Here is a 13,582-nt window from a genome sequence, read left to right as displayed (position 1 = left end):
ACAACAGTACTGAAAAATGATTTGTTCTAACACTTATGATCAGTGCTTTTTTTGTAAAAACAAAAGGTGCCGGAACTCACACATGTCCTACAACCTGCCTTGCCTACCCTACAAGGTTCCATCCAAAAAAGGTGCCAGAACTCCGTTCTGGGCATTCTATGACAAAAAAAAAAAAAAAGCCCCGCTTATGATAATTGCAGCAACCCTGCAGTCACATGATCAAAGATTGTATGCTTGGCAATTGACATGTATTTTTGATGGCTGCACATCTCTGGGTTCTGGGATTGTCATTTGCAACCTTTCCAGGGAGTTTCTGACAAGCAAAGTTAATGGGGGAAGCTGGATTCACCTAATGGCTTCATGATTCACTTAGCAACTGTAGTGATTTGTTTACCAACCATGGCAAAAATGATCATAAAATGGGACATGATTCACTTAACAACTGCCTTGTTTAGCAAGGAAAATTTGGGGCTCAGTTGTGCTCCTAAATCAAGGACTACTCTACTGATACCAAATAAATATGTGCTGATGTGCTCACTAGGAGAAACAAACAAGCATACATTTGACAGAATATCTGCTATTTTGATTGCTGTTTGCCAGACTAAAGTGGGATAAACCAAGGGCATATTTGTGGACAATTCAAAATTGATTTTGTCTGACAAATTAATCTGCAGAATATTGTGACTCTAGAAAGACTGTTGTATGTTAAAGAGGACCCTGCAAAACATTTTGGTTATCCTTGTCCTTTGAGCTGTTTCCCCCTCTCCCCCCCCCCACACTCACTCACAATATACGTCTAATGGGATAAAGGCTTTACTGATCCTTCAAAAGTTTCTTTGCTGTATTTCTGCCCTCCCACCCAGCTCCCCAGGGCGTCCCTGCTGTCAAAAATCCTGATTTATTTTAGCTCAGCGAGGCATTCAGCATTATGATGTGGTGTGTGTTTCAGACATTGGATGCAACTGATAGGTACTTAATGAACCCCTGAGTTCCTAGCAGTCCTGCTTCATATTTATGCTAGAAAAGATGGGGGAATTTACATAAGAGACTTCACTCTTGTCCAGCTGGGCAGTTTTGAGTTTCTGCTTGAAAAGTGATGAGCATCTCTGAAATGGAGGAAAGCTAATGAGAAAGCAGAGAATTTATTTGCTAAAATAAATCCATAGGAAACGGCAGTTTGGAAGCAGATTCTATAGGAGCAGCACTTAGATATCTTAATGCATCTTGAAAAGAAAGGAAGTATATTGACATTTTGCTTCAGATATGAAGGTATGTGTGATTACTGGTAAAAAAAAAAGTTTCTTTGAACACCTGTATTTCATAAAGTAAGTTTCAACATCTTCCTAACCTTGTTAGGTTCAGAAATGAAGCAAGGTCAGATCTGGTTAATAATCAAATGGGAAGTTATAGACCAGACCCCGAACTTAAAAGAAAAACCAAACAGTAAAAGCAGTGACAAGTCATTGTGTGTCTCCATGCCATCATCAGGAGGATGTGTCTACCTTTTTATTTTATAACTTGATTCATTTATATTAATGGGTTAGCCATTAACTTTCTATCCTGCCTTTTGATCAAAGTTTGTTCATTGTGGCTAACACATGCAAAATAAGATTCAAAACAACAAAAAACATTAAAACAATAAATGTATTTTATAATACCAATAAAAAACAGTCATTAATGTAGTACTTGATAACTTTTAAAATGTGTGGACTTCAACTCCCAGAATTCTCCATATAGCATGCTGGCTCAGGAATTCAGGGTGTTGAAGTCCACACATTTTAAAGTTGCCAAGTGTGAAAAACACTGTATGAAAGCAATGGTATTCTAAGCTACATTTCTGTAAAGACTAACAGGTCAGCATTTATGAACAAAATGCATTCTCAAAATTCAAACAGCTGGGAAATGAAATCCAAAAATCCCTCATTCTGGTTCTCACCGAACATGTTTTGAATATAGGTAACAGTTTCTGTCTGTTGTCAAAAGCTGATGATGTCAAAGCAAGAATATACACTATGATTCCCCCCCCCCCTGCACTCTAAGGGGTATAACCAGGAACAGTCAACACAGAAAAGCAGTTAATCCTTTTCATAGTCCTCTGGAAATCACACAGAGGAAAATGCTCTAGGTAAGCACTTGAGAACAGGTAGTATATGGGACTGTAATAGTATATGGGAATGGCCTTGGGAAACAGGGATTGGAGCCATAGACTTTGGAAAACCGTCCAATTAGAGACAGCTTAGCCCACAGAAGGAATGGAGCTGGGGCTTTCTCAGAAGGGATCCTTTGTTTCTTGGGCTGTAAAGGTGATGGGGGGAGGGGGTAATATACCTTCAGTTTCTGTTAATGTAACCTTACAATAAAGTAATTACAATTGTCAGCCATGACAATTGGTCCATCTGGGTGTGCTTCCTATCTGAACTACCTCGCAAGGCTGACAACAATCTTGTAAGTCTGGAAGTACATTTCTCCAGCGTCACATTTATAGCCCGACAAATAGAGTCTTATCCAAGATGTTAGCTACATTCATTCTTTTTGCAAGCTAAGCTGCCTCTTATCCAATGTATTCCCACATACCATTAAAGGGACAGAATGTCCATGTGTGCATAAGAGAGAGAAAGTGAGAGAGAAAGAGGAAGAAAGGGAGGGAGGGAGGGAGGGAGGGAGGGAAGAAAATAATAGCATATTTTATTGTTTATAAGGAGGAAGGAAGGAAAATTGCCATAAAATAACAAATAATGATCAGAGTAGTATCCCAACACAGAATCTCATACCTTATTGCAATACCTAAGGTTATTCTAACCTTTGCTATTCTCTCTCACACATGTGATGGATCCGATTTGTGCTACATAATGAACGTATATTCTCACCGAAACCTATGAAACAGATGAAATGAGCAATTCCATTTTAAAAGAAAATTACAAACTGACACGCCGAAATAAAATACAGTGCAAAGGATGATGACAGATGGAGCCTTGTGCTGTTTTGAAATCAGTGACCCAAATGAATGTTAAGAATGGTTAAAACATGCAGTTCATTAAGCTCTCAAATGAGGATTTTGCAGAAGGATGGCAATAAATATGATGGAAGCTGGTGCAATTGTGTTGCATGCATTTAAGCCATTATAGTCTAAAAAAGTCAGGGAATCAGCATACATTCCACCTAGGTAACTACATGCCTTCTAAGCATTTAACTGCATATTTTGATCTCACTTATTTTGATGGGGCTAGCAGCAGAAGTCAATTCCTCCAAAAAGAAGGCAGTTTGGATGATAAGGAATCATAGCATTGGCCATACAGATCCACCAAAAGATTAGATGCACTGAGATAGACAGGAAAGATTTCCTATGCAAAGGATGTGGTGAGATTATACGTATGCAGTGCAATGCAAACTCTAAACTCCCCATTCGTATCTCTCTCTCAAAATATATTTAGATATTTCTCCATGTATTTCAAACGCTAGCATGGGGATACCTAAAACATGTTGGTGATTGAATTGATCCCAAATACAGTATTTAGAAATAGCATCTGGAAAGACATCATCTGAAAATACAGAACCTCATTTCCAACCCATTAACCAAGAGAAAGCAGCCCTAAAATGGTTCTTATTAGCACCAGAGAGATAGTTCTATAAGTTAAAACCTCATCAGACTCTAAAAATGCAACATGATGATTTAGGCCTCAGGGCCCAAGGTAAACATGAAGTCCTCTTGTGGAGTTGAATCCTGAATTCTGAATTAGCCCCCTCCCCCTCCCCTGCCTGGATTAGTTTATTCTTAATGAAAACTGGCCAAAATAAGTGGATACTCTTGAAATGGTGTATGAAAGTCTTTACGTAAAAGCACTCGCTCAAACCTTCCAGATAATGGAGTAGATTTGGATTAACCCTTACTCCATGGCCGTGCCCTCCTGCCATCTATGATCTCTTCTGCCTGTTGATCCAGGTATTGTTGTTTCGTTGTTTCAGACTCAATCTGCTGTCTTCTATAAGTGCCATGCAACAGGGGAGCAAGAGGGGAGAACTGTTGTGATCCCTCTCTTCCATCTGGGCAGAAGAGAAGCTGTAAATCTTGATAACTGCACCCTTCAAAGTATTTATCAGGATCTCTACTTTCCTTTGACAATAGTCCTGCCAGATGCAAGGTTCCTGAACATGCAAGGCAACGATCAATCTATTTTATTGTGCAGAAATTCAAAGTATTTTCCTATGACCTTTATGAATTTAATTAATTTTATTTTGTGTTTATATGAAGTTCCAAAATGCTTGTGAATATCTATACTTATAAAAAGTAATTTGCTGGGAGAATTCATGCGATGAATAAACATACGGTATCATTATTGGACAGCTAAGAAACTAGAGGGTCACAGAGGTATTTGAAAGAAGTTCACAATCTATATTTTCTTTTCTTTTCTTTTTTTTAAAAACCTAATTGGCTAAATCAGCTACATTTGAGGCAATAAATGGGAAACTGGATATATTGTCACATTGCTTTCAAGTTTCACATTTGATGAGGCTGCTTTGATTGAGATTTAAGCTTTCATTTATCCTAGGTATCCAGCTAAAAATACCCTCAAGTGACTATTAGAAAAGCTGTATTGTTACATTGATAGAAAAATAAGTAATACGCTCTTGCTAGAAGTTGCTTTGCTTAACTATCTGAAAAAGGTCAATATTTCTTAATGCTGCAAAGGCAGATGATGACCTTTAATATTGCAAGGTGCTTCTGCACCCTTAAGCTCTCTCATGACTGGCATAATAAACATTCATCAAACAGGTTTAAAATTTCGGCTATATGATCTGCATTTTTAATCCAAAAGTTAACAGGTGGTACCTCATCTGTAGGCTCCAAAATTTATTGTATTTCATTCATACATTTCCGCATCTGAAAAATCATTTCTAAACTGGACTGGATTTAACATTTAACCCATCATCCAAATGTTTGCTTAAATTGGGATTTATGAACAAAACTCAGTAACCTGCATTTTTTTTCTTTACAAATAGTTTTTCAATACAACATTAAGTAGTTTCATGACTTGGCCCTGGACAAGGATTGCCACCATTTTGGGGAGCAGGGTTGTTACATTCCCGGCTTCTAGATTTTTGTCTTCCACTACTTGGGCTCCAGCTGGACCAGCAGCTCCAGTTTCCATCTATTGGAACATCTGGGGAGAGAAAAGGAGAAATAAAATTATGGTGATGTTATGAGGTCAAACGATAAAGCAATGTCAGTCCTAATTTTCACAATTCTGGTTTGATTTATGTAGATCAGGGGTGTCAAACTGCCAGCCCATGGGCCAGACATGTCACCAGGAAACCGCGCCTACCCCATTGCTGGCACGTCACACGATATCATGTGATGTCGTGAGTTTGACATATCATTAATAAATGAAACCATAATCATATTTTATATTTTTTGATATAAACTACAGCAGAATTCCTAAAATGAGAGGGAAAAAATCATTGAAAAATACTGTACCGTACTTTCTGGCGTATAAGACGAATTTTGCAAGCGTTAAAATTGGCGCCGAAGTCGGGGGCCGTCTTATACGCCAAGTCATCTTATATGCTGGAAATAACGGTAGTTTCTGGCATATAAGACAACTTTCTAGGCACGCGACTCGGCGCCGAAGACGGGGGTTGTCTTATATGCTGAGTCGCCTTATACGCCGGAATATATGGTGTCTATCCATGTGTCTTGACTGAAATAATTTAGTGTGGAACACTTAACAACTGTGTTACTAACAACAACTGCTGTGATTCACTTAACAAATATGGCAAGGAAAGTCATCAAAACTCAATAAATTTCTCACTTAGCAAAATAAATTTTGGGCTCAATTGTGATCGTAAGTCGAGGACTACCTGGAGTAGACCATCACAGGAAGTCTCATGGCTTCATATTTTCAATGGTTGGACAAACAGGAAGGCCAAACATTCTGTGGGAGCCATTTGCCCATTGGTTGTGCACATACATGTATGTGCGGAGAATAGAGGAAAATGTTAGAAGTTGTAGAGAATATTCATCTATTCCCTGCAGAATATTCGTCTATTCTCTCTCTACCAGAGAGGAAAATGTCTAAGTCACTTTCTCCCAAAGTTCGGAGAAGGCATGCTTTGCACATACCAACCCACTTGGAAAAGCAGCATTTGAAATAGTTTACATAGTACAGGCCAAAGCATGAAAAGGAAAGGACACAGATACAGATTCCAACCTTTTAGCCCATATATGTTTCCAGAATGAGGATTTGCTCTGGCAAGCATTTTAACACTTTAATACTTTGCCCTGATGCTCATGTGTTAATGTTTTTTTCACATTAGAACCCATTTGGTATCGATCTGGGGATTATATGGTTATAACAAAACTATATTTGCAACACCAAAAGCTACAGGTGCAACACAAGTAGGCTGGGCTAGCATTGCAACACTACAGTAAACGGCTACGTTGCTTTGTAAAAAAATAAATAAGGGTGGAGGGTGGGGGGTCACTCTGTTTTCTCTTACTTGTTCTTTGTGTTCTTTCACAGGCGGTACCCTCATGTCCTAGGGGACAAATGCATTCGCAGCGAGTCCCTAAAAGGAAAAAATAGAAACAGAACTATTTCCAAGGCAATTTTCAGACGCTTGCAAAGACCACTGTGAGGTAATTGAAAGAATTAATTGAGCAGATGACAAGGGAAACCATTTCAGTCCTGCCTAAAGATATTGTTATCAGAAAGACGACAGATGACATGGTATTGAATTGAATTGAACTGAATATTTTATTTGGTCAAGTGTGATTAGACACACAAGGAATTTGTCTTCTTATGCGTCTCATCACACTTGAGCAAAGGAACCAGGGGAATGCATCGCTCCTATCTGCAACTCAGTACAAAATTGCACACCATGTTTATCTATTACAGAGCCATATATATCCAATGATCCAGAAACCACACACAGGGTGAGCAAGTATTTGGGGCGTTAAGGACTGCACTTGGGTTTTGAATGTCCTGTTGGGGTAGAGGGGAGAGCTTATTTCAAGAAGTGGATAGAGCCAGGAAAAAAAAAACTCTCTAAATTTGATTTCAATTTAAATATAATTACATTTGAATTAATTGAAGGTTAACACATCATTTTATATGATTTCTCCATCTGCTCTGTTAAATGTTTTTCAAAGTTTTGTGGAAAGTGGAAAGGCAGCCGAACTTTGTGTACTTCAAATGACGTTGGGTGACCTACTTAAGAAGATTTTTTTTTAAACATAGTTTTTACATTGTTGTTTCCTCAGAGTTATGAAAAAAAGTTGAACGGTTGAGGTTATCAAACCTTCTGGGGAAAACAACATAGATCTAACAGAATGATATTGGTTTGATTTGTAAAACCTTCAACTTCTTCAACTTCTCAACTGCACGTTTAAGAATAATTAATGTTAGATAAAACATAACAATAATATTTAGGACAGATATAATTTCATTAATATGACTGGCATGAAATCCAACAGCACAGATGGAAAATACATCAGCTCCAATTATGTAATAAATATCAGTTCATATATAGTATGTCACCAATCATTTAGAACTAAGACAGTCAATCTACACATACATGTACCACAAAATGTGATTTGAATCTCCTTCAATTCCCCAAGAGTGTACACACATCAGTTTTCACTAACATTACACCATCGCTAAAGCTTTTCGTGCTCTACAAAAACCAATAATGTTAACCCTATTAATCCAATATTCTCAGAGGCAAGCACCTAAAATAATAATAGAATATTAAGTGGGGTGCCCTGCTCATAGGAAAATTGCCCACCCTATTTATAGGGCTACAAAGATAAAAAAAGAGGACTTGGCTTGTCAAAGATACATATAGAAAAGAATACAATACACATAGATCCACATAGAAAAAATGCACATAGGAGGAAACAAAGAAAATAATGTAGGATACCTAGGGATGGCTGGAAGCTTTTCCACATCTCTAGCTTGCTAAGGAAGAGCTGTGGATTATTAATACTAGCTCCTTTGCTGAATAACACAACAGAAATAAGAAGCAGTAAGACCATTGAAAGGGAGCAGTGGCCCACATAATGATTTAGCATCCAGTTTTGAACAGTTGTATTTCCATGGTTAAAGGTTGTGCATGGAAGCAAGCATATGGGGAACATCATTTAATTTAGCCAGTTGAGCAATTTTTGCAAAAGTAATTCAGAAAAAAAGGTCTTAGTCACTCCAGTAGGTAGATAAGTAAGTAGGGAAGTGACTGTAGTGAGACTAAAGGCTGCTCAGCCTAGAGGGACAAAAAAGCCAAGCTGGCTAAAGCTAGCATGCTATGTCTCCATTTCTTTGTTCTAAGAATTGGCTTAAGATATCCAGTGGTCTGTCAGTGTTCCACAAGGCACAGTATTTCCACAATTGGAAAAATTTCTCCCTATGGGTGGAAGGGACTGATTAAAATTAGATACCAGACTTCCTTCTCTGTGGTTAGCAAAATTTGCCTCCTCCACATTCCCCCAGTTACCTTTGAAGAACATTCAGAAGCTAAATTTCCACAAAATGTAGAAGGCAAATAGTTTAGTACCTCTAGGGTGGCCCATGTAACACCACAGTTGAATGAATTGCACTGGTTGCCAGTCTGCTTCCAGGTCCAGTTCAAGGTATTGTTGGTATTATATTTAAAGCCCTTTATGGCATGGGTCCAGGCTACCAGAGGAATTGCCTCACACCAATAGGATTATTATTTGTGCATGGCACTGTTACATTAGCCAGGAGAATGCAATGCTAATGCATAGTGGTATTTTGGTGCCAATTTTACTAGCTCTGTTGTGGCATCTGCTCACGAAACTTTGCAAAGTGTGCCAAGGAGGGAGAGCTAGCTTTGCATCAGGAAGAAAGATGACCATCTCTTCCTGCAGCATCATCCAAGTCCCCTGCCCTCCACCAGAGCCACCTCACAAATGGTGTCACAATCGAGAACCATAGGTGGGCGGTAAATAACAGGAGCTCACTCTATCATGCATTGCTAGGGCTCGAAACACTGGAGCAGAGACCCTCTCCAGTATCACTAAACCACTGAGCCACTGAGCCTACTCCAATGGGATTGGCCTGTCCATCTTGCGACAGCAGAGGGGGCATGTTGCAGATTCCACTGGCCAAGGAATTGTGGCTGGCGGGGTCCAGGAAAAGAGCCTTTTCTGCTATGGTGCCCACTCTCTGGTACATCTTGCCCCTTGAGGTGAGATTTGTTTCCATCCTTTTGGCCTTCTGAAAGGGCCTGAAAACCTAACTCTGCCAATTGACCTGGGGCTCCGACAGGGGCATCCCATTCTGAGAGAGGTTAGTAAAATAAGAGAAGATCTCACCTCCACTCTGTTTACACATTGGCCTTTTGTATCTGCATTCTCCTTCTGATATTAATTTTGAATGTTTTAATGTGTAATGTTTTTAATGCTTTAATTTTCTAATTGTGCACTGCCATTTTGACATTATAAGCCACCCAGAGTTGTCTGATAGTGAGATGGGCAGCATATAACAAAAACAAACAAACAAATAAATGCATACATACATATATACAGTAACACAAATCCAGCTATATAATGCCATGCTACACATATTTACAAAACATCTGTCTGCCCTTAATCCGGCTTTGTCTTTCCTAGCTGCAATTCAAAAGTGATTTTGAAAAGTCTCCCCCTGGAAACAGGGGGAAACATCCAGTGCACAATCTCTAGTAATGATCACGATAACCATTTTTAGCAGTTGCAGATGGCATTTCCTCTTCCAAGAGATGAGAGGAACACTAATTAATGGCCAGAGAGCTAGTGCTCTAGTAAATGTAGCAAAGTTATTTCCGAAAGAGATTTTAAGCAGATTGCAATGCTGTGTTTAATGCCTAATTGGGTTGGAAGAGACATTCTTAAATGTAAATGATTAAGATTCCATTATACTTGCCAAAGTGGTAAAGTTTCTTATCTTGCTATGCTGCCAGTGAAACAATTGTGACATTTAGAGAAATATCTTACTTTCTTATAGAGGATGGGAACAAGGAGAAAGTTGAAGCAAACTGCATTTTCATCGCAGATATTAGACAAATCATCAGAGGACACAAACTTACCTTTTAAAAATGGGGCTCCATTGCCCTGGCACCGAGCGCATCTGCAGTCACTTGTTTCCTGACGGAACTCCTCAAGGGCAAGCTTCATGTTTTGTTTCAGCGTAGCAGCGTTGGCAAAAGTATTTGCAGAAATTAAATTGTAAAGAGGCTCCACCTATCAAGAGCAGAGAGAGGGCCTGTTCATCTCTTCTGTGTATGAACACATATCTCTAAATATGCCCATTCAGAAGATATGGACCACAGCGCTCACTATAGTTTATTGTAAGCAACCCAGAATTACCTGGTGGTGAGATGTGGAGCAAACAAATGTAATAATAAATAAATAGCTTATGATAAGAGGTGGAGGTTTCTATAGGTTTCAGATCCAGGCTTTTCCCAATCCGACCAAGAAATACGAGACATCCCTCTAGGCAATGGAGATGAAGACAACTTTATCCTTTGTGGATGGATTGAGATTTGATCCCACGACAGGGCATTAGAACTGACATGATGACGTGATTCATTTCACTAATGGTCTACGTTAAAACTTTCATGGGAGCATAAGTGCCAGAAAGTGCCAGACATCATCAGAACTCAAATATCTAAAGGGGCTGAAGCAGTAAATTCACCAGGGTGATCTCTTTTGGAGTGTAGCAGTTACCCATCCCTGTGAAGCCATGCAAACACAATTTACCATCTCCTACCACTAATTTAAAATAGATGGCAAGAGGGAAACGTAGAGTTATATTCATATAAATAGTCATGAATGTGAGATGGGTGACAGTATAAATTGAATGAATGAATGAATGAATGAATAAATAAATAAAGTATTCTGCTCTTAAGGTGGCTTGATCACCTCCCTTTATTCTGCAAGGAGTGACAGTTGTTTCTACAGCAGAGTTCCCCAAAATTTCTGGCTTGGCGGTCTGGAAGGAAAGGGAGCAGCAGGGAAAAGTGGTCACACATGCGTAAACAGGCATAGTGTGCATGCACATATGCAAATGGGCCATGCGTGCCCATGGCACATGCACTGGTGCACGTGTGCATGCAAAAATGGTCCACTGGCACCCTCATGACATTGGTGGCGGTGCTAGCATTCCCACACATGTGCAAATGGAGCTGCTAGTGCCTGCATGATGGTGTTACTGCAAGTGGGTGGGGCTCACCAGCTATTCCTGGGGCCCGGTGGCCAACAGGCTGTGGCCCGGTACCTGGTCGTGGACCATAGATTGGGGACCCCTGTTCTACAGCATCCCAAAAGTGCTTTCATGAGGCAACTGGCCTTTCTTTTTTCTCACTTCTCATCCAAGAAACTTCTTCAACTCTGAAGCTGAAGGTAAAGCTGAAGCTGAATCTTCTCGGATGAGAAGTGAAATGTCTTCAAAGAGAAAAAAGAAAGGCCAGTTGCCTTGTGAAAAAGCACCTTTGGGACAACCATGACCTGGATGACTGAGAATCTCCATAGACATTTTCTACAGTATCCTTGGCAGACATACTTTGCTGGTAAAGCCACAGATTGGAGTAAAAGGTGAAAAGTTGTGTGAAAGATAACAGCAGCTACTGAGATCGTGCCTGACAATGCACTGATACAGAGGAGGCAGTGTGTGCTGTAACATTAATGACCGGATCTTTTTTTGTAGTAATAATTGTCTATTTATCATATGGTGCCCCAGCCAAAGTCTACTCCTCAAAAGCATCGAGAACAAAATACTTGCAGCTGTAAATAAGCATTAGATTTTTTTCTTCCTCAATAGACCTCTGTGATCTCAAGACATGTTGACTAATTGGAAATTTCTTTTTTTTAAAAAAAAATTGCTGCAGTGTTTGAAATTAATTAATTATACATTATATTAATGTATAATTAATACATTATATTAATTAATTATACATTACTTCCTCCATCACCTTGTAATCTTCTTCTAAGAAGACTATCGGTGTTTCTATATCTGTACTCACTGTAGCCGCCACAAATTGTGGTCAAGTTTGATTCAGAAGTACAAACTGAACTGGATCAATTCAGATTTCCAATTTGGAAAAATCTTCTTCTGCGCACAAAAGCAAAAGCTTCTGGATACTTTGTTTATTGTAGATCCAAAGATTTCCAGTTTGATGGTCTAATTGGGTTCAACTGTTCGATTCAGTATTAGGTTTCATTTTACAGCTCTGGGTGAATTGCCTTTGATTCTTCAAACCAAAATGGACAATCCAATCAAGCAAAAGCCTTCCTGAAACAACCCTGACTTTATGCTAAATATTCAGTGATGTGACTTCCTGAAAATAATTTCATTTTCTAAAAGTCTTGTCTAATTCTTTTCCCAGAACTGGAATATTCCCAGCTTGGGAACATTTCCTATTGCATTTAATTGTAATTGCCTCCACCTCCCTTTTCTGATTATATGTAAGCTAGGCAAATTAAATTGCAAACTCTCACTGGATGAAAATTGGATAAAGCAATAGGTAACAATCCAGGAGTGTACTTTAGTCACACTGCACAATGCATTTGAAACAGAGCTTGTTTATTGGGCTCATGTTGAGACAGAGCTTGTTTATTGGGCTCATGTTTCAAATGCACAGATTTCATGTGAAATCTGTGCATTTACCCTCAATGGATTAAAATGCTTTCTGTGTTAAGTAAAATAAATAAATAGATAGATAGATAGATAGATAAGTATGTATGTATGTATGTATGTATGTATATGTTTATTTTCTAAAGGACATCAGCTGATTTCCTTATTTGTTCAACAGGGTCAACAGATTTTGAAATCAGGCAAGTTTATCATGTTCAAATTTGGACCGATTACAGATTTCATATTTGATTTCCACTCCCACTCCAGGGACTGGATGCATTGGCTTAGATCCTGAAAGGCTTTGGCAAAAGCATTCAACCAGAAAAGGACTTATCCAGACCAATGCTTCGGCAGCTACTGTCAATTAAAAAGGAGCCACCTACATGGAGTGAAAGGATTGTTAAAAATGACACGGTGGTGCTCTCTGTAGCTTTCTTCAGTTTTCAGCATTGCTTCTTTTCTCCTCAACACCTGCTCCCCATCCTGCTCCATTCAGTAGAGTCCTCTGATTTTCAGGCGTTTCTTTTGGACTTCACTAGCAATAAGTGGACTCCAAACTTTTAAAGTTGTCACTGTTTTCTATCAGGTATTAAAAATAGCACTAGCAATAGCACTTAGATTTATATACTTCCCCATAGTGCTTTGCACTATCTTTATGTCTTTGCGAACTGGTGGGGGGGGGGAGAGAGGAAGATTCTGTGCAAGTTGGTGGGCAAGCTTGGGCCTGCCACTTGCGCAAGTAGGGATGCATGCTCGCTCTTGCCTGCCATTTCCATGGCCAGGTTCTGAATGGCTCAAAACCTGGAGGTGGGCCGTGGCCTGAGGCTTGGGGACCCCTGCTTTACAGCAGTCTCTGAGCAGTTTACAATGTCAGCATATTGTCCCCCAACAATCTGAGCTCTCATTTTACTGACCTCAAAGGATGGAAGGATGAGTCAACTTTGAGCCCATCAGGA

General features: G+C 39.3%; 1 protein-coding gene across 1 annotated transcript in view; it reads right to left on the bottom strand.

Annotated features, from left to right (window-relative positions):
• Window positions 1-4,209: 4,209 nt before the first annotated feature.
• The window catches only part of C8B (complement C8 beta chain), a 34,374-nt gene continuing 25,001 nt past the window's right edge, over window positions 4,210-13,582 (bottom strand). The window contains exons 10-12 of the mRNA XM_039319986.1: window positions 10,081-10,234; window positions 6,496-6,564; window positions 4,210-5,159 (exon numbers count right to left, since the gene is read on the bottom strand). Of these exons, the coding sequence (XP_039175920.1) occupies window positions 5,014-5,159; window positions 6,496-6,564; window positions 10,081-10,234 (369 nt within the window). The 3' untranslated portion in view covers window positions 4,210-5,013. The remainder of the gene's footprint in view (window positions 5,160-6,495; window positions 6,565-10,080; window positions 10,235-13,582) is intronic.

The sequence above is a fragment of the Crotalus tigris genome, unplaced genomic scaffold (genome assembly GCF_016545835.1).
Source record: "Crotalus tigris isolate CLP2741 ecotype Arizona unplaced genomic scaffold, ASM1654583v1 scf7180000023617.9722795, whole genome shotgun sequence".
In the NCBI taxonomy this organism is placed as follows: Eukaryota; Metazoa; Chordata; class Lepidosauria; order Squamata; family Viperidae; genus Crotalus; species Crotalus tigris.
This window is presented reverse-complemented; position numbering and strand designations above follow the sequence as displayed.